The following is an 18,685-nucleotide window of genomic DNA, read 5'->3' as shown; positions in this document are numbered from 1 at the left end:
GAACTCCAAATTCTACCATAGAACCGGCATTGCACGATCGGAGGGTGGAGGGCAGGGTCAACCGTCAACGCAACAATCTTCACTTTGCGGGCTGCGGGGACCCTGTCTTGGTGAATCCTTCCATTCAAAAGATTCAGACTGATATTCTTTAATGTGCCAGAGTGCGTGCTGCTCTACTGCCCTGCCCTCGCTGGCTCCCGCCAGCCTCGAACACACTGAGTGATGTGATCCACCAATATTTGTGGCTCTGGCCTCATTTCACAGCATGGTGCTACAGTTACAGTGCACTAAGCATATTGATGTATTGGGTTTTTGTGGAAATAAAAAACTTATGCGAACGCTCAAACATAGGAGTGTTCAAGGCCTAGAACACTCCGTCTGGTTGATATAGACTTGATCGGTAATGTGCACATCTGAATCTTAGAGCAGCAACACAGCTTTTGTTTGATATACAATTTACAAATGACAGTACTAAAATTAAACAAATATATAGCAATATAAGTGCAATATCCCAAAAGTAAGACCGGGATACCTATTTCGCTTGAGCTGGTGTGCCATCATCCCACTGCATGCACCGTGTCAGGTCAGTGCAACGGAAGGTCAGTGTGATGTGAGGTGACCCTTGCTTGGACCCTTCTTGCCCAGGGGGGTACGCTCCGGCTGTTTAGCATTACGAAAAATGGTGACAGACGTTTGTGGAGGATTGTCGACGAACTCTTGTTCCGCGAGCAGTACTTACACGCTAGCGGAAAATTCACCAATCAGCGCTCGGCAGTACTCGACGCTGATTGGTCCGACGCTCGTGACGAAATTGCGGGGGACCGCAGTTATTCTCTATGGACCCGAATAGGCTTTTGGATTTCGGAGGAGTTTCTTTAAAATTATATGCTGTTTGGAGCTGTTTTCGAGTTGAAATATATTTCTTATGACTGTTAGCTATATAATGACACCATAAAATCATGATTTTAATAAATATTACCGATGTAATATCGGCCGAAAAGACATGCTGTCATGGCACGGACTGCCCTGCGGCTGATGTGGGGCCCCTAGTGCCAGCGTATGGTAATAATGGGTTGACGAAGGGTTATTGGAGAAACTTAGAGCCCCTTTAGCATTCAGTATAGGGTCATCAGAGGCCGGGAATGTCCATCAGGGGTCTGAGTAGGCCTGTCATAGGGGCATACATGACACATCATGGCCCATGGGTCAATGTAGATCCATTAGGGGCCGTTGAAGGGCCATCATTGTTCAGCGTGGGCTCGCAATTACCTCTGATGGGCATATGCCGTGCCCCGATGGACTAACGCTGGCCCCTGATGAACCATCACCAGCCCCTGATAGGTCTACAAAGCCCTCTGCTGGGTCCAAATTGGTCACTGATATGCCCAAATGGGCCACTGAGATACCCGTACAACATCGGGCACATCCCCTGACTGCACCTGCTGGACCAATGCCGTCCCCTCATGGGCCCACCACAGCTCTTGAATGACCTTTTCAAGTCCCCTGAAGTGCCTTTATTGGCCTAAATGGCCCCTGATTGACTGATGTGGTCCCTATTGGTCCTATATGGCCCCCATGAGCCCTCAACGTCGGCCTAGACAGCCTCACATTATATGCCACTGGGCCCTGTTGGGTCAGCACCGGCCCCCGATAGGCTTGCACACTGGACCCACCGGGCCTATACCGACCCATGAAGGGTCTATGTCGAACCCTCACGGACCTCCGATGACCACACGCCGACATGTGTGGCCCCATCAGCAGTGGTCCGTCTATCCCATGTACTTACGGTCTTTTTGGCCGATGTGACACCGGTAGTATATAGAATGTCATGATTAAATGTCGTTATTACACAGTCAAAAGTCACAGAAAGAATATCCAAGCTCAAAAATGGCCTCAAACCCAACAAAAACTGGTATAAATCCCCTTCAAAAGCCGTAAGTCTATTAAACGCCATAGGGGAATAGCTACAGTCCCCCGCAATTTCGTCACGAGCATCGGGCCAATCAGCGTCGAGTATTGCCGAACGCCGATTGGTCGATTTCCGCTAGCCTGTAAATGCTGCTTGCGGATATAGTTTTGAACAAGTGAGGGTCGCGGCTACTAATTATCGCTTGTCACCACTTTTTCGGGCTCTCTCTATCGTCTGGAGGTTTCGAAAGATGCTCTCCAGAGATGGCGCTAGTAAATTTGGCTGACATGACGTCATGCTAAAAAGTGATGGGTTTTGTGAGAGCAAATGTAATAATAGTTGAAAATTTTGTACTTTTGCTTAATTAAGAAAAAATAAATATACAATTGTTCAAAACAGCGTTTTCCGCATTCATCCTTCATTGTTTTAAGAGGAATATAGACAGTTCAAATCTTTTTTCTTGACCGCAATTCGTACACGCACTAAATTAAAAGCTGGAGTTTTGTGCGTTCGTAAATCGTGATTTGAGAAAATAAGTTGACAATAATCTTTTGCACTTTTGCTTTACAATCATTTTTCAATGCAGATAAATGCATAAATGATTCAAAAATAGGCATATTTTTGAAATATTATGATTTTCCACAAGCAAATTTTCCCAAAAACTTGAACTACTTACAACTGACGAACGCATCCAATAATCTGGATGTCTTAGGATGAGTTCGTCATTTTTTCCCAAGGAAATACGATACAGTTCAAGCTACTTAACCGATTTATTAGGGTACTTTTGCCAATGAATTAATAAATAAATGACAACAATTAATCTCATTATCAACCATACTCGGAAGAATTTTCTTCGCATAAGCGCGAACACATCCGCGCTTTCATGAAAAGTCACGCCTGTAGATGTCAGGACTGCTGCTTTATGTTTCGCAGGGTGGCGCAGCGCGCAGGGTACCGACTACCGAGGCTGAGGTCTCCAGACTCTCCACCACGATTTAACTTGGAAATGGCCGATGGGGAAGGTCTCACCCAAAAACGGACGCCCTTTTACACAGCTGCATAAAGAGAATGAATTATTGGCATAGCTGACCACACGTCCCCTCCCCCTCTCCGCCCCAGCTCAATAGGAAATATCGCCTATTTTCCTTAGTCAGTTATATTCTGACTAATTTCTCACTCTTCCCAGTAAACCTTAACATGCATGATGCAGATGTCCACTGCGTAAGTCGTGTGCTTCCGTAAGTGTGCCAACTATATAGTGTTGCCTACACTCTACAGTGCCTACTGCTTCCCCATTGTCGTTATAATTGGTGATTCTCAGGTCAAAAGTTACACAGTGGTCTCAGAGAACAATCGTTTCAACAAATTAACGATTCAAACCGTTGCATTCTACTTATATTCCGGTCAGTTCTGCTACTAAACGATTCCGGCAAAACACTCTTTAGGTTATGTATTATGCGAACCACCACACAAAATTCGCCCAATCAATGGTCAGTTATTACTGCTGGGCTGAACCGTCATACGCTATATAGCCTATTGCCTATTGCAGTCAATATTTTCAGAACGATACTGACTGACGAAACACAACGTATTCGCGGATTCGCACATACGTTGGCACCCAGGTGGCCTGTCAGCAGCCGCACAAATCCGCACAGCGCAGCCGGGATTTGACATTGAGATGGTACACCGTAAAGCATGCCTTTCCGCACAGGGACACACATTCTCAAAATCCAAACTTATTCCAATACTGGTCAATTACGAATAGGCATAAAGTTTTGAGGTTTTCTCATGTTCATTCTTCTTTCAACACACGCGGCAGACTGCAGCAGCTGCAGAACATCTCACAGAGCTGCGCTGGATGCAGTCATGAGCTAGGACACGGTTTGTGACCAATGACCGATCGGGGGTGCCAGCCTCCTCCCGGCACGCGATGCACTGGCCGCCGCGCAGTCGATGTCGGGGCACCGCCGGCATTCGCCGACAGGGTTCCATCCGATTCGGTGTATTGGTGGCAGCCCGAACAGTGACCCACGCGAAGCTGGCGGACGTCGATGGCCGATGAGCGATGCCCTTCCGCGACCGGCGGTGGCAGTCGGTCCCACATCAAGAACAGATACCAGTCATGCGGTCAGTCGGCGACGGCGCTGTCGCGAGCCGATCTGATGGTCGCGCGGTGGGCGTTGCCGACGTCCACCGGGACCGTCGACTGGGGGAGCGCGGCCGCCTCTTGGCCGCCGCCTCTGGTCGGCGAGCTCGTTGCGCTGTGGGACGGCATCCACTGCAAGTCGTTCACTGTGAAGCGGTCGTTTGACCGGACCTGGCAGGCGGGGAAAGGGGGCCTCAGATGAAGTAAAACCATCCCTCAGGCCAGCTTGAACTGGCTCTCCACCTCACCATGTTAGATAAGCGGACACCCTCGTGATCATCGCAGCGATGATTGCCAATTGGTGTGTCATTATGGGAGAGGATGCCAGCCTCCTTTGCAAGATAGTCTGCCTTTAATATAGTGCAGCCCGACCCATTGCCTGTGGCGCAGACTGGGCTTGATAATGCAGTGCAGGACACACCAAACGTAAGCGGCCATCTGTACCCCCTGTGCAGCAGGGCTGACTCAAGAGCCCAGAGTTGCCCTCCCCCCCACCATTCTGTGCACGTGATAACTGGATGGGACATGCCATGGTCAGCATCTGTTCAAAAGCTGCCCTAAGCATGTAAAGCTCCACTGGCATGCTCAAGCATGGTCACAGTCAGTTCTCACTTCTCAGTTGAACCTCCAATGGAAACCCATCACAAAGTAGAGATCAGGGCGCCTCTCACACTGCAGCACACTCAACGACTGAGGCACCATCTCATCACTTGCAGGTGGTTCTTGCCAGGAGCAATGCCAGCCACGCACATCAGGTGATAACAGCAGTGTACAACTGCAATCTACAAGCATCCATGTTCTTTCTGGTTTTCTCCTGTTGAGATCCACTGCCATGCATGAACTTGATGGGCTTTTGTTGCGCTCCTCCCATGTGCAGACAGGTTTATGCTGAAACAAAGCAAAGCAAATGTGATTAATAATGGCCCTGTTTCACCATCCAGACACTGTGTGCACTGATAGCTACGGCATACCATAGCATCACTCAAATGACGTTGCATGTGATCTCTTAGTTTATGATCAATCGCGTTTGGAACAGAGTGAGAGGTTCTGAAAAACCGTACCAAGAACAGAGGTTTGAGTTCAAATACTGCTAGCATGCTGCTGGTGCTGGTACCGCAGCGTGCTAGCGTTCTGGGATGCTGTCATAGCTTAGCGTCACAGTGAAGTTTGTTGACACTGCCATGGAAACCCAATGCTCTGACACACGCAGCGCACTGCAGTGCGTGCTCTGCCGTGAAACACCACCCATGAACGTTGGTTGCATGACCAGGATGGAGCAGTGTGGCAGACAGTGATTTTAATTTTAATTGCACTTCCTAGAGATTAAAATGTTGTTGGTGAAATTGCTATTCATTATTCCTATTACCATTGTCTAAATTTCACATTTCAAGACAGCATCAGCATTGACATGTTATATAAAATAAGGTTTAGACTTCAGGTGGTCCCGGGTTCAGCTATTAAGTAAAACAAGGGCAAAAAATTGTAAAAAAAATATTTTAAAAAAATACCTGCCTTCATCAACACCTCATCTAATCTAACCTCATCCTCATCTAACAAGGCCCTAAAAGCAAGCAAAAACCGTTTTAATAACAATGTAATATTTTGCAACCGCTGCACCATTACTGTCACGTACGCTATCCCTAGATTGGTTGCTGGTAAGTAGTGGTTGTCGTCATCAACTCGTCATGCAGCAGCTGATTGGGATGGGCGGGGCCTATTTTTATCCAGGCGATAGAGAGAGCCCTTTTTCGTCGGGAACGTTCTACCTGGTTTATATAGCCTTGTTCTTGCCTGTCTGGCGTACCCGCTCTTCGATTGCAGTTCAAGTTACTCCAATTTATGTGAAGCAAATATTATCGTTAGACGACACTGGACCTTTTTAAAATAAATTAAAAACAGGGAAGCGGAGAGCCTCCGAAGAAGCGCTAACATATCAATATAGCGCTAAACTGAAACACAACAAAGCGCAATTCAACGGTTTTCATTTTCCACGAAGTGTAAATTTTTTTTTTTTTTTTTTTTTTTGCTCGGTCGGCCTAGTGCCATACCCGAGCATGGGGCAGTTACTCCGGCAACTTTCGCCGGGCAGCAAGTCTTACGTTAAAGGAAATAGTTCACTTTCACGAAATTATTTTTTTTGCAACGGATTTATGATTTTTTATGTTCAAAATAATCAGCAAAGAAAATAAAACCTTTTTATAACAAAAGATTATTTTCTATATTTTGATATAGGAAGAACTTTTCAGTTTCTGTAAGGCACACGCGATCCAGTATGAAAAGAGCATGGGTCCCGAAAATTCTTCAGAAACAGAGAAATTATCGCAGCCACCGGCATTTGGGCGATCTGCTCGATCTGATAATGTTCCCCTGAATGTCCTAATTGATCAGTACGAGAATTTCTTTAGAGTTCTCGTAGATAATTTCTCTAGTTTCTGAATAATTTTCGGGACCCATGCTCTTTTCATACTGGATGGAAATATATGCAAGGCACACATCCTCAACGCAAGACACCTTTTTCGGGACGAGAAATAGAATATCTTTGCCTAGGGTGATCGTTGGGCTGTAAAAGCTCCTGATTTATGCTCGTCTCAGCCCAAGCTACAGAACTGCTATTCCAGTTCAAAACCCATGTTAAAAAGTGAACTATTTCCTTTAAACCGGTTTATGTGAACCCGGTAGCAAAAACAACGTGGGATCCTATCTTAATGTGGAATCAAAGCTAAGGGAGGTACTTACGTGTATAGCCAAAGAGCCGAGATGTCTGGAGTCGCAAACACAACAGTGGGAATGACTTTTATTAACAATACATAATAGACATGAACACTTGTGAGCTGGTGTCAGTGTAATGGAGCCGGGAAGCTTTCATCGCACTGACAGAAGGTATAAGACCTTCTAGGCTCCAGCCCCCCGGCGGGGCCTTGTTGTGGGGTGTAATGGTCGGGAGAAAAAGTCCTAAATAATAAAAAAACCCGACGCCTAACGCAAAGGGCAAAAACCTCGCACCCGAAGTGTAAACAAATCATTTATCGAATACGAAACAGCTGCGCACCAAATGTCGCAAATCTTTAAAAGACACCACCACCAAAATATGACAGCCGACAGCCTTACCGAGCACTGAAAAAAAAACATTGAATGACCAAAATCCACAGTGACATTTACACTATTATTGTAGAATTGGCGTCGCAGATCATTTAAACCTACGACTTTCAACATCTTGAACGAACGACACATCAACAGGGACAAGAGAGGCACCACCGTCCCCAGTCAAACTTTATGCGCGTCTGGGATATTGTATGTCATTGCACTAGCAGTGTGAGCAGAACGCTGCATTTTCAAGGCGAAGCGGGATACTTTACCGCTAATAATGCAAGCCTGAGCATCTGAGTTCTCTGAACGATGACCGACGTCAGGTCCAGACTCGAGCAGATATCTGAGCCGACGGTCACCTTTTCATACCCCATGAGCTGTTCTTGACAGAGTATATAGATTATAGAACAACGTTCTGGGAAAAAAAAAAACGCGGCTGAACGCCTCTAGTACCCTGCAATATTGCGACACGTGTACATATGAGACTATACAGACAAGACATTTGTCATGGCACATCAGCTGTCAGCATGGGAAGGGCTGAAGTACAAACATGCATCGTTCATTGTTCTCAAACGTTTGAGACATTGAGTTCACCGAATGTATTATTCCAAGACGCAACGTTTGATAACAGGTACATACAGCGCCCAGCTTTGCCGTGCGAAGCATTCACTGCCACCATAATCCAAAAATGATCGTTAAATACCGATCACACATAAAATGGGATGAATCACCAATGGCGCGTGCATCCCCGCACTGACCAAAGATCCGAGGTTTTTAGAAACGATCTCAGACACAAAACGGGTGGCATTTGTCAATCAGTGGATTTCAAGTATCTATCAGCGTCAACGACAAAACACGTCAAATATCACCATCGGTCCTACATCCATGAGAGATTACTCGTGACAGTCGTGACACACTAGGAAAAAGTGTCGGCATTTCCATCGCATCGTGCGAGTCGCCAAGACATTGATGCCTAGTACCGCACCACAGCCACCGGCTGGGTGCAGCCCCCCCCCCCCCCCAGGCCACGAGGTCGGCGGTCACAGCACGCCCCTCCCCCTCAGTCCGCCGGCGTGCTCACAGGTCCTCGTCGTCCTCGGGCAGCGCCGTCTCGGTGGCCACCTTGAGCTCGCTCTCGATCTGTTTCTGCCAGTTGGGGTCCATCTGCACCTCTGGCGGCTCGAGCGCCGGCATCGCCACAAACTCGAGGTTCGGGTCGCCGATCAGCTTCCGCGCCAGCCACAGGAACGGCTTCTCGAAGTTGTAGTTGGACTTGGCCGAGATGTCGTAGTACTGTGGAACAGGGATGACGTCAGAAATAATCACGCCATCCTACTGATAAAATGTAAACATTTTGCAATGAAAATAAATTTGATAACATTTTTTATCCAGCTGGGCTTCATCACCTTTACACTGAGCTCCGCAGGAAACAACAGAAACAATCAGACGCAGCAGAACGCTCCTGTCGGCCTCAACCCTTAAATATCTAACTTTTACCGAAACGAAAATCACTGCAATCGTGAATTGAAGCGATACAAGACCATTTTCATTAACGGCGATTGACTAACCATCTTGACAGCGCCGTCCATCAAAGGCATTGCACGCCAGATCAAATTGAGTCTACCGCGGCTGTTACCGAATAAGGAATGAATGTCGGTGGTGACTGGGCAGTGGGCAGACTGTTAACACACCGGGTCGTTCGGCCGCAACTGCTCGTAAAATTACCGCCAATCGAACGGGCCAATGGACTGGAATGTCCTTCAATTGGCAGCACCAACTAACCTGGAGGTTCTTTTTCCGGTGGAACACGATCGACTTGGCCTTGACCTTCCTGTCCTTGATATCGACCTTGTTACCGCAGAGCACGATGGGGATGTTTTCACACACGCGCACCAGGTCACGGTGCCAGTTGGGCACGTTCTTGTACGTGGCTCTCGATGTGACGTCAAACATCAAGATGGCACACTGACCCTGTAAGGCGAGTGTGAGACGGAAGTGGGTTCGTAAGGAGGGCATTCAGAACTCGTAGTTGGTCAGAACCGTTGAGTGCTACTTATGTATCATATAAAGCCATCGTACCAGCAGGCTTCTAGGTAGCCGCTGCTTTCTGATCATTCACGTCCCTAAACAGCAAGACATAAAATCCACCAGCAGTAAGCTGTCTTCCGAGCTAGGGTAGGTTTACCTTATCTCACTAAAACTCGCTAAATGAAAACGGAGCCGAAAGGTTCGATATCTGACCATTTAAGAACCTGAACAAAGCTGAGTGTGCCCGACAGAGAATAGGCGTGTTACGGCTCATTTACCCGTGACTCATTAGGTAGATGAAACCGGTATCAATGCCGTGACTTAGACAGAACTTGTAATGTTCATACCTCCTCCAGTAATGTGCATTGTTCAAATCCCAATCGATTTAAGGAAAATAATCATAATTTAAGTAAAAACATTTACGGGTTGAATTGAATTATTGAAACAGCCATTGGAACCGCTCTATTGAACCGCCACAATGAACATGTATTGACTGTTCATTGAAATCGCTTTGCCATTAAATCCTTTGGAAGCAAAAATCACCCTTCACACCTTTTAGCCTTATAGAACCTACCTGGATATAATATCCATCTCGGAGGCCTCCGAACTTCTCCTGGCCAGCCGTGTCCCAGACGTTGAACCGTATGGCGCCGCGGTTGGTGTGGAACACCAGCGGGTGCACCTCCACACCCAGTGTGGCCACGTATTTCTTCTCGAATTCACCAGTAAGGTGGCGCTTCACGAAGGTAGTTTTACCCGTGCCTCCGTCACCCAGAAGAACACACTTGAAAGTGGGCATGTCCTGAGCTCCATTCTGTGCCATGGTTGATATCTGTTGCCTGAAAAGTGAAAATGCCCCATAACTCCAGATGCAATAAGCTTTCATACAGAATGTGTAGTCGACCATGTCCTTTGATTCTGTGAAAGCTTTAACTTTTCAGTGTGCTGGGACAAATGACAAATCACGGACATGGATTGCCAGATCAGTCACTGAGTCACTTTGTGACAGGACTTCCATCCAATAACAGTGGCTGAAATTGTTTTGTCAGGGGTCCAAACTGCAAAATATCATTGATGTACCTACATAAAGTGATGCATCTGAGGATGTTCTGTCTCAGTTTTGTTATTTTGAATCCTTGAAATGATCAGAAAAGAAAATAAATAATATCTACAAAACGAATATGGGGAATTCATATTAAAAAAAAAAAATGGGAAGAGCTACTTTCCATCTTAGGTAGAGGCTAAATGTAGAGGCTAAATAGTGTTTGCAGCAATGCAGCAGAAGCTTATTACATGTGGACCAATCACATTGCACGATTCAAAACCAACTGCATACTGTTTGGCTGACAACTGGACTCTGCCAGAGGTGGCTGCATTCTTTATTCTTCTGTAAGGCACCTAATTCCTGTGTACAGTGTAAGGGAACGATTTCAGAACTAAAATAAATATATATTTGGGTAAGGTGACTGTTGAGGTGTAAAAGCTTCAGAATTGTGCTAGTCTTAGCTCAAGCTAGTAAACTGCTATTCCTCTTCAAAATCTCATGCCAAGGTTATATTTCCTTTAAACAGGGTTTGCAAACTTGTCTGAAAAGTGATCATAATTGCAATTTTTTAAAAAGTGCAATCTTCCAAAACCTTGGAGCTCACTTTACATGCTAAGTTAAATTGAGATGGATGCCCAGGTGATAGAGTAAGTGTAACAGGCCCACATGGCAAAATTTCATTGATTTACAAAGGTTAGCTTATAGCTACCTACCAGTGTGATGGGCTAAATTGGATTATCTCAAACCCAATCATTCTCTATTGCTAAGTTTTTAGCAAATTCAAGCTTACCATGCAGTTTACAGAATCATTTAGTCAATATTGTTAAATTCTGGAAAGAAGGCTTTCTAATGGGTCGTGTGGTACAATAGCCAGTGGTACAAAATACAAATAAATGGGTCTGATCCTTTGGCTCATCAAAAAAAAAATCTGAAATTGGTCAGTGGATGAGCTTTTAGGAAAGCAGTGCAGGTAATAAGATTGAGAGGAGCTCAGATGAATGACTGCAACATTTTTTAACAAGAGGTCAGAAAAGCTTAGAGAACAAGAAGGTTGGAGCAGCAGCAGAAACAGACCCCATGTTTGAGGCAAAGAAATACTTAAGTTAAATAGGTAAACATTAAGCAGGGACATAGCCAGGGACCACTGGGGCTATGACTCGCCCTAAAGGCTAAAAATAAAATTAGAGTAAATAAGTAAAAATAAATAAAAACAGCTGCACCACACCCCAAAAATAGTGGCATGCGAGGGGATTTCCTTTTTGAGAGGTGGTACGACACTAGGCCGCGACCTGTGGCCCCTCCGTGAGCAAAATCCTGGCTGTATGCCTGAAAATAATCACTTATCACAGTCATGAGACACACTTGACAGCACACTGACCAGTGACCACACTCACACTGGCGCTGACCACACGCCACATTGACTACACTGACATGAGCACAAGTCAAAGCAGCATTGTTGAGTCAACAATGACAAAAATATGATCAACCAAATTGAAATATAAACATTACATATTGATATACAATACACACAGAAATGCAAAGGAAGATTGGCGCCCGGCGCCAACACGTGTAACGGCTGGACCGAAATGGCGCCCGTTCGCCGGCGTGGCAAGACCGACAGAGAGCAACGTTCGGCACCGAATATCTCCCGGTTTAGGCTGAATATTGAGCTGCAAATCTGGACACTGATAAAGAAGACAGTAAACTTTCGTATGATCCGTGAATATATCGCTAATAACGAATAATTCATAATAAAAATAGAAGAAATGCGCAACTAACCTTAGCCCTCAACGCGGCGATACGGCTCAAAATGGCGTTTTCTAACGAACACAAGTCTGGCCAATAAGAGCGCAGCTTTTGAGCTTACGTCCTGCCACCTATGGGCTGGCGTTGAAGTCTACCTTGAGTACGGTTTTTGTGCGACACGAGAATCACTGGAGAATGAACGCAACATTTTTGACTTCCCCAGATTGATGACATAGTGCGTAGTTTGTGATGCCTACTCAGTGTCCTGACTTCAGTGTTTTCAGATTTTCATATAAATGAGTGCAAATTTGTATGTAAGGATTGAAGATTGAAAAAACGCTTACCTACCTACATTTTGGTTCGACAGCCTGGGGGGTCGGATCCGACCCCCCCCCTGTTATCTCGAGAACCAATGGTCGTATCGAGCCCCGCGAGGCGGCGTTCGAAAGGTCTCTACGAGACCTTCCCAAAGCACTCTTAAGATTTTAAGATTGAGGTAAACTTTCGGGTCAAGGTCAGGTCAAAGGTCAAATTCAGGGGTTTTGCATGATTAGGCTTACGGACAGCGGGATCGATAGCTGCTGCTCGAAACTCACCAAAAATGACCTCAAAGGCCTAGTGAAGGTACCATGTGCGTATAGGGGTCATACTAAGTACGGGTCAAAGTCAGGTCAGGTCACGAAAGGTCACGGTTTTCACTTTCTGCTACATGGGCGTGCGACACATGTTTTATGGCTTATTTTTCACGCCGAATCCGATGGTAATGGTTATATGTGACCCAAAGTCACTGTGCTGGTGATAAGTGTGCATTAAAAGCATAAAAAATCGTTTATACCATACATAACTAAACGAGGGCCCAGAAAAAAGGTCAATTTTTCAACTTTTTATTTTTGACATAAAATGCACTTAACACTTTCCTAGACGAGCTAAGAGCTTTGTCCCAGGAATCTAGTGGTGCCATTTGTTTTCACATGCGATGTTCAGAAGTGCCTCAAATTCACGAAAATGCTCATGACGTCACCATGCCCTATGCATGTTGGAGCTATTTTTTACAATTTGGGGGTCAAAAATCAAGATAGAAAGTTGAAATTTGGGACATCTAATGTTCTAATAGAGCTCTATAACATATATTCCGGTTTTTTGGAAATTTCCAAAATTTTGGATTTTATTAGCTATTTTCCAAAAAATATAGTTTTTTGAATTTTTAGGGGTAAAAACCGCATTTTATGGAAAATCCGAGATAGCCATTTTGAAGAACTCATTAAGCTGCATCTATTCATGTCCTTAATTTGCAATTTGCTTAAAACCCCGATTTTTGGCGATTTTTTAAAACATTTAGGGGAAAGTGGGTGTATTGCGCCCTCCTAACTAATGGCGCCCACCCACATTCCCACGAACGAATTCAATGGCATGATTAGCATTTTGTGTTCGAAAACATTATTTTCACCACTGGATAGTTCCTTTTATGGCCCAAGCTTTCCGATGAAGCCAATCAGCAAAGCTCATTACGCCATCAAAGATGTTACGGCGTTTTCTTAACTTTTTTGCAGTATTTTGAACCGTTGGCTATAAAAATTTGCGATATTTGTGTGATTTTCAGAGTGATATTTAAAAAGAAAACCCCCTTTTTAATTATATTTCACTGAAACAGTTAACTTCCTTCAACATCTTTATGATAACTTCTACGCTTTTATTAAAAAGTACCTCAATTTTAATTGCGCCCATGGCAATTGCGCCAGGGGGACGCAAATAGAATAATGATGTAGCTATTGTATCACGACAGTATGCATGCATCATTAACTGATTGCAATAAAGAAGGAGTTTAATGTCAGGCAGGGGAGCAACCCGCTGTCGTCAGTCCGCAAATTAATTCTCTCGTCAAACTTATAATGCAGCTGCCATTTAGGCTACGAACTTGTGGTGTAACTGACAAAATACGACATTTTCAACATGGACTCAGGCGTAAGAGGTGACAGCTATGATAAAAAAGTAAAAACTGATGTCATCAAGTTGTCGAAACGATAACAAATTATTAATTTTGAGAGAAACGAATGAAAATTTAACCGTATAAGCGCATACGTTCGCATATATCTAGTCTGTTGCAGTAAACGTTTTCGTTGCACTTTTACAAGCGTACGGACACATGTCAAGTTATCTACCTTGGCAAAAAACATCGCGATTTATATCTACATTTATTATTTATCCAGCCTGAATAACATTATAAACGTTTAAGTAAGCCGCAATGACATTAGACTGCCGGAGTGTATGCATTTCGTCTCATTCGATTAGCCATGTTAAAGTATAGGGCGCAATTGGGTTCTAATTGCGCCATCCCCCTGGCGCAATTTACAGCAGTTGTTGGCAAATGCGCCCTTTTGCATGTTTCTGAAAAAGCAGCTGTCAGACGCAAACGAAACATTCTTAATTGATCGGGAGGCTCTTAAATCGTACCCAATGATTTCCTCTTTGAAATGGTTACCAGGGCATGCTTATACCTCCAGCGGTTTTCTTACAATTAGCGTTTTTCCTTAAGGTGGCGCAATTCACCCTCCTTCCCCTACCATTTTTTGACTGAAAACGCCATGTAGTTACATCACTAAAATCGATATATCTAAAAAAACTTTGGAAATTTTTTCTTAAAAATTGCACAGGAGACGTCAAATTGATGGGGGAGAAGGTATGCCAAGTTTCAAGTAGATAGCGTAAGCGGTTCATGAGTTATTCAAGAAAAACGGAGGGGGGGTCGGATCCGACCCCCCCCCCCCAGGCGGTCGCGGGTTAAGCATTAGCCCTATGGGCATTGTATGGAAAGAATGGGACCAAAAGTCGGCAGTACCCCCCTTAATTGAAGGTCTTCCGCCGCCACTGCTTGTAGTTAGTGAGGGTGCATTGTTTGGAAAACATGTTAGCATTTATTTTAGTTAACGAATAATCGACTAATTTCAATTCAAATTGCTTTGCAATCAATGAAATAACTCAACTCAGTATCAAACCCTCACATCTTGTAACCCTCCCATATCCGCAAACACGTTTTCGATACCTTTTGCGATCTGCAGAGAGCAGATGCGACTATCAGTTTGATTTGAGCAAATCCCTGGCTTCTTATTCGTATTACGTTGTGCAGTGTCTTGACCAGTCCCCTAGAAGGCAGACTGTGCCGCAGTGCCACCGCCGGCGGCTGTGAAGTGTGAACCCATGACCAGCTCGGCACCAGCGGGCTTTGCAACTCGGCTGTCCCAGCATAGCGATCCTGAGACTTGAGAGCACCGGGAAAACTGCTCCACTAACCCCGGCCAAATTACCCCGCATTGCCATTCTGAAAAAAATATCTATAAAGTCGTTACGGTTTTACGGAAACAGGGGAAATTGCCCCTGGAAACGCGAAACACCCCCTAGAATGGCGCCACAACGTCAGAATTCGTTTACAGCCCAAATATTACCTACATGCTATACATTTTTCAAAATGGAAGTAAAAGTTGCCATTTTCTAATGAAATTCGCCTTTTATTGATTTTGAAGAATAAAAGGCGAATAAAAATTACGAAGGGAGAGTTTTGAAAATTTTCCACGGATTAGCTCCACAAATGACACATGAATAGAGGCTAGAGTTATTACCTTCACTTTTGTCAAATACCTATCGTACATATGGGGGGGGGGGGGCGGCCAAAGCCCAAATTATACTGCCGGCCAAATTACCCCCTCCTCTACTACCTAATTTCTAAATTCATTTACCCGTGAGCTGTTGCCAATCTCTCTGTTCTAGTGAGTTGCCCGTTTCATGTATGCGCGTGAAACAGTGAAACGGCCATTCCCCAGTCACGCTCAGGTCTCTCATCTGCCCGATACCTACTTCTTTTTCGCACGGATAGGCCAGGCAGTGAAATCAGAAATGCTCGGCGAGTGAGCTGCACGTATGACCCGTTAATTCCCATAGTTGCCGGTGTCTGCCAAGTGCCACGGCCACCGTATGGTCGGTTATACGGGAACTTGGGTAGCAGCCGGTATGTGTCTTTGTGCCTCGAGCGACTCTTCATAAGTGAGAGTGGGTCATCCGAGCTGCTCGTCTCGCCGGCTCAAAAGTTGAGTGCTGGACATTGGCCTGTAGAGTGTTGAGCTGCAGCCTCGGATCGGTCCGAACAATAGCCCTCATATACGTGGAGAGGCGGCTTGGCCGTAACCGTGAGGGGCTAGGAGCATGCCATTACCGGCTCGCAGTGTTCATGCATACTGCAGAGCTATGCATGCTGCATACTGCATCCTCCACAATGCATATTGGAGCAGGCAGTATACATAGTCGTGCCTGTGCAGGTGCATAATTCTTCGGACATCTTCGGATCATAATTGCGCCCACGGGTGGAGAATGTTTGAAAAAGTTACCCCGGCCGGCGACCGAAAGTCAGAAAGACGATGATGCTCAAATATTTGTCAACGGTTATCAACAAACCCCTATTCTGTGGCATAGAATAATGGATGTCTGCCGTTTGTACGTTTTTAGGGAAAACTGCTGCACGCAGGTGCGGAAGATTTCGTAATTGTAACAACAATTTTGCAACACGCCTTTAAATTTCGGACGCATGTCACTTAGTGCTAGGTCAGATCATCAGGTCAAATATGCTGGATGATCGTGCTAAAAAATGCCATCATGCCCTTTGCAAAGCTTATTCCGTGGAAGTTGCAACCTTCCCACACAAAACAAAATGTCAAATTTGACCGTTTTGACCCTCTTATTGATTTGAGCTCGCACCTAAAATATTATTCGCGACCGAGCCTTTAAACGAGTAATCGAATGTTTTGTTTGCAGTGTTTAAGCTCCGTTGTGTTCATGAACTGTGAGAAAAGTTGTCAGAGAACGCTAAAATCAGAGAAATTTGGCTTTTGATGATCTATGGTGATTTTATTATTGAGCTTGCCTAAAACATGACCAGATTTCTCTGATCACGTTTGTCGCTCTTTCAAACGTCGTTCCGCTTCTCGCCTCGTAGCCCAGTAGCCGAGTTAGAAGGAGCGTGAAAAGCCCACCTCTCGACTCAACGTGTTACGATAAGGCCACCACCCTGGCGTGGGTTAAGTTGGGGGAGCCTTGAGCCCCAGCAGCTCGTCCTTCTATCTCACTGATATTACCCTCGTCCTGTCTTGTGATGTTATTACAGTGCCATCTTCGATAACGGCCCTTAACCCTCGCCGGACCTATTGGTTTTCTACATACGCGCCGGCCGAGGGGGGGGGGGGGGCGGGTACGACCCCCCTCGCCGTTTCGCCCCTGGTGGAGCTAGAGCGTCGCGGAAAAAACGAGCGTGTGCGCCGTTACGAGACGCAGAGATTGGTACCCGATTTTAAGGTCCTAGGTCAACCGGTGACCTCTAAGGTCAGGTCAAGTGCCCCAGGGTACGGTTCAGTTTTTGGTGAATACCTTCGCAAAAAACGGCCGCAGAGCGCCGATTTTGGCAGCATCGTGTTCGCCTCGCTCAGGCGCGTCGAATGATATACTTTTTGTCCGGGTCAGGTCAACTTGGGGTGTTGACCTTAGGTCAAGGTCAGGTCAGCACCCCCAGGTCACGAAGTTGGTCGAAAGAGGTCATGTTGCATATCATTCGATTCGGCAGGCCTTCCTGAGTCCATTGGTGCCTTTCCCGACTCGCTAGCTCAATTTGATCAAGAGTTATTGACGAAAAACTAATTTGACCTTGATGACGTCATAAATGACGTCACGCAAGGTCAACATTGCAAAAGTGACGCATCTAACCTTGCAAGGAGTGCATCAAATCACGATTCTGTGTGCTTGAGATAGTTGGAGATCGTTCCCGGCGCCAGAATAGCAGTTTAAATTTTTCCCCATTGACTTATAATGGTGAGGTCACGAAAATGACCTGACCTCATATGACCTTTAGGAAAAATCCGAGACATACAAGTTGTGGGACTCATAATGGATACTAGATCCTGCAAGTTTCATTTCCCTGTGACATCTCCTCTGGCAGTGAGGGCGTTGCGAAGTTGCGACATCTGAAGACCGTGCAGAGGTTCACTTATGACGTCATAGGTCAGTGACCTGACCTGACCCAAAAATGCAGTTGGTGTCAAAAGATCCGGCTTGGATCAAAGGTCAGGTATGCCAAGTTTCAGCTCTCTATCGCCAGCGTGTTCGGAGCTATCGCGAAAAAACCCTATGGGGGGCGGCACCCGCCCCCCCCCCCTCGGCCGGCGAGGGTTAAATATGACTTACTTCTGTTTGATGAAACATGTCGGGCTCCGCGATGAAAAGACTTAAAAACATAGAAGCTCCTAAATGAAAATAAAGCAAATTTTCAAGAACTTTTCAAGGTAGATAAGAATAATGAGAGACGCTTTTATAGATGGCAGTTTTTTCGTATGAAGACAGCTTTTAGGATTTACAAAAGTGGAAAAAGTTACCCCGGCCGCGCCGGGGTCGGCTGAAAGTTACCCCGGCCACGGCCGGGGTGGCCGGGGCAGGTTCTCCAGTCTCCACCCATGATTGCGCCCTCATGTGCAGGCTGTAATGCGATGGAACCGGCAAAAAAGCTCGAGCGAGCAACTGAATCTGATATATGTCGCTAGATGTTGGTAAACGTACTGATTTCGTGACACTCGAGCTACAGGTACGTTGAGCTACCATCTTTGAGCAACCTGCATCATTTCACATAGTAAACGAAACGATCAGAGTGAAGGTGAAATCAGACAGCATGAGAGACATAATTTGTCCGTCTGCA

General features: G+C 45.6%; 2 protein-coding genes across 13 annotated transcripts in view; both read right to left on the bottom strand.

The window, feature by feature from the left end:
* LOC122381852 (merlin-like) overlaps window positions 1-7,054 on the bottom strand; it is a 58,099-nt gene extending 51,045 nt beyond the window's left edge. The window contains exon 1 of one of the 9 annotated variants that reach the window (XM_043366565.1): window positions 6,792-7,054. The gene's annotated coding sequence lies outside the window, so the exon portion shown is untranslated. Of the gene's footprint in view, window positions 1-532; window positions 651-5,846; window positions 6,141-6,791 lie in introns of those variants that run through there. The other 8 variants (XM_043366562.1, XM_043366566.1, XM_043366558.1 and 5 more) reach the window with 8 other exon arrangements.
* A 672-nt stretch (window positions 7,055-7,726) lies between these two features.
* Window positions 7,727-12,130, bottom strand: LOC122381853 (GTP-binding nuclear protein Ran). 4 transcript variants are annotated; one of them, XM_043366569.1, is made up of 4 exons: window positions 11,995-12,130; window positions 9,745-10,009; window positions 8,925-9,113; window positions 7,727-8,435 (listed from the first exon to the last, which is right to left on the bottom strand). In XM_043366569.1, exons 2-4 carry the CDS (start codon window positions 9,991-9,993, stop codon window positions 8,220-8,222), a joined length of 654 nt encoding a protein of 217 aa, XP_043222504.1. In that variant the 5' UTR covers window positions 9,994-10,009; window positions 11,995-12,130; the 3' UTR covers window positions 7,727-8,219. The 4 variants fall into 4 exon arrangements, with proteins under 4 accessions (XP_043222504.1, XP_043222506.1, XP_043222505.1 ...); XM_043366571.1 differs by lacking the exon at window positions 11,995-12,130 and adding an exon at window positions 11,746-11,853; XM_043366570.1 differs by lacking the exon at window positions 11,995-12,130 and adding an exon at window positions 11,610-11,747.
* Between the last annotated feature and the right edge of the window lie 6,555 nt (window positions 12,131-18,685).

This window comes from Amphibalanus amphitrite, unplaced genomic scaffold, assembly GCF_019059575.1.
Source record: "Amphibalanus amphitrite isolate SeventyFive unplaced genomic scaffold, NRLGWU_Aamphi_draft 000129F_arrow, whole genome shotgun sequence".
NCBI lineage: Eukaryota > Metazoa > Arthropoda > Thecostraca > Balanomorpha > Balanidae > Amphibalanus > Amphibalanus amphitrite.
Note: the sequence above shows the minus strand (reverse complement) of the source record. Positions and strands in the feature narration are given on the sequence as shown.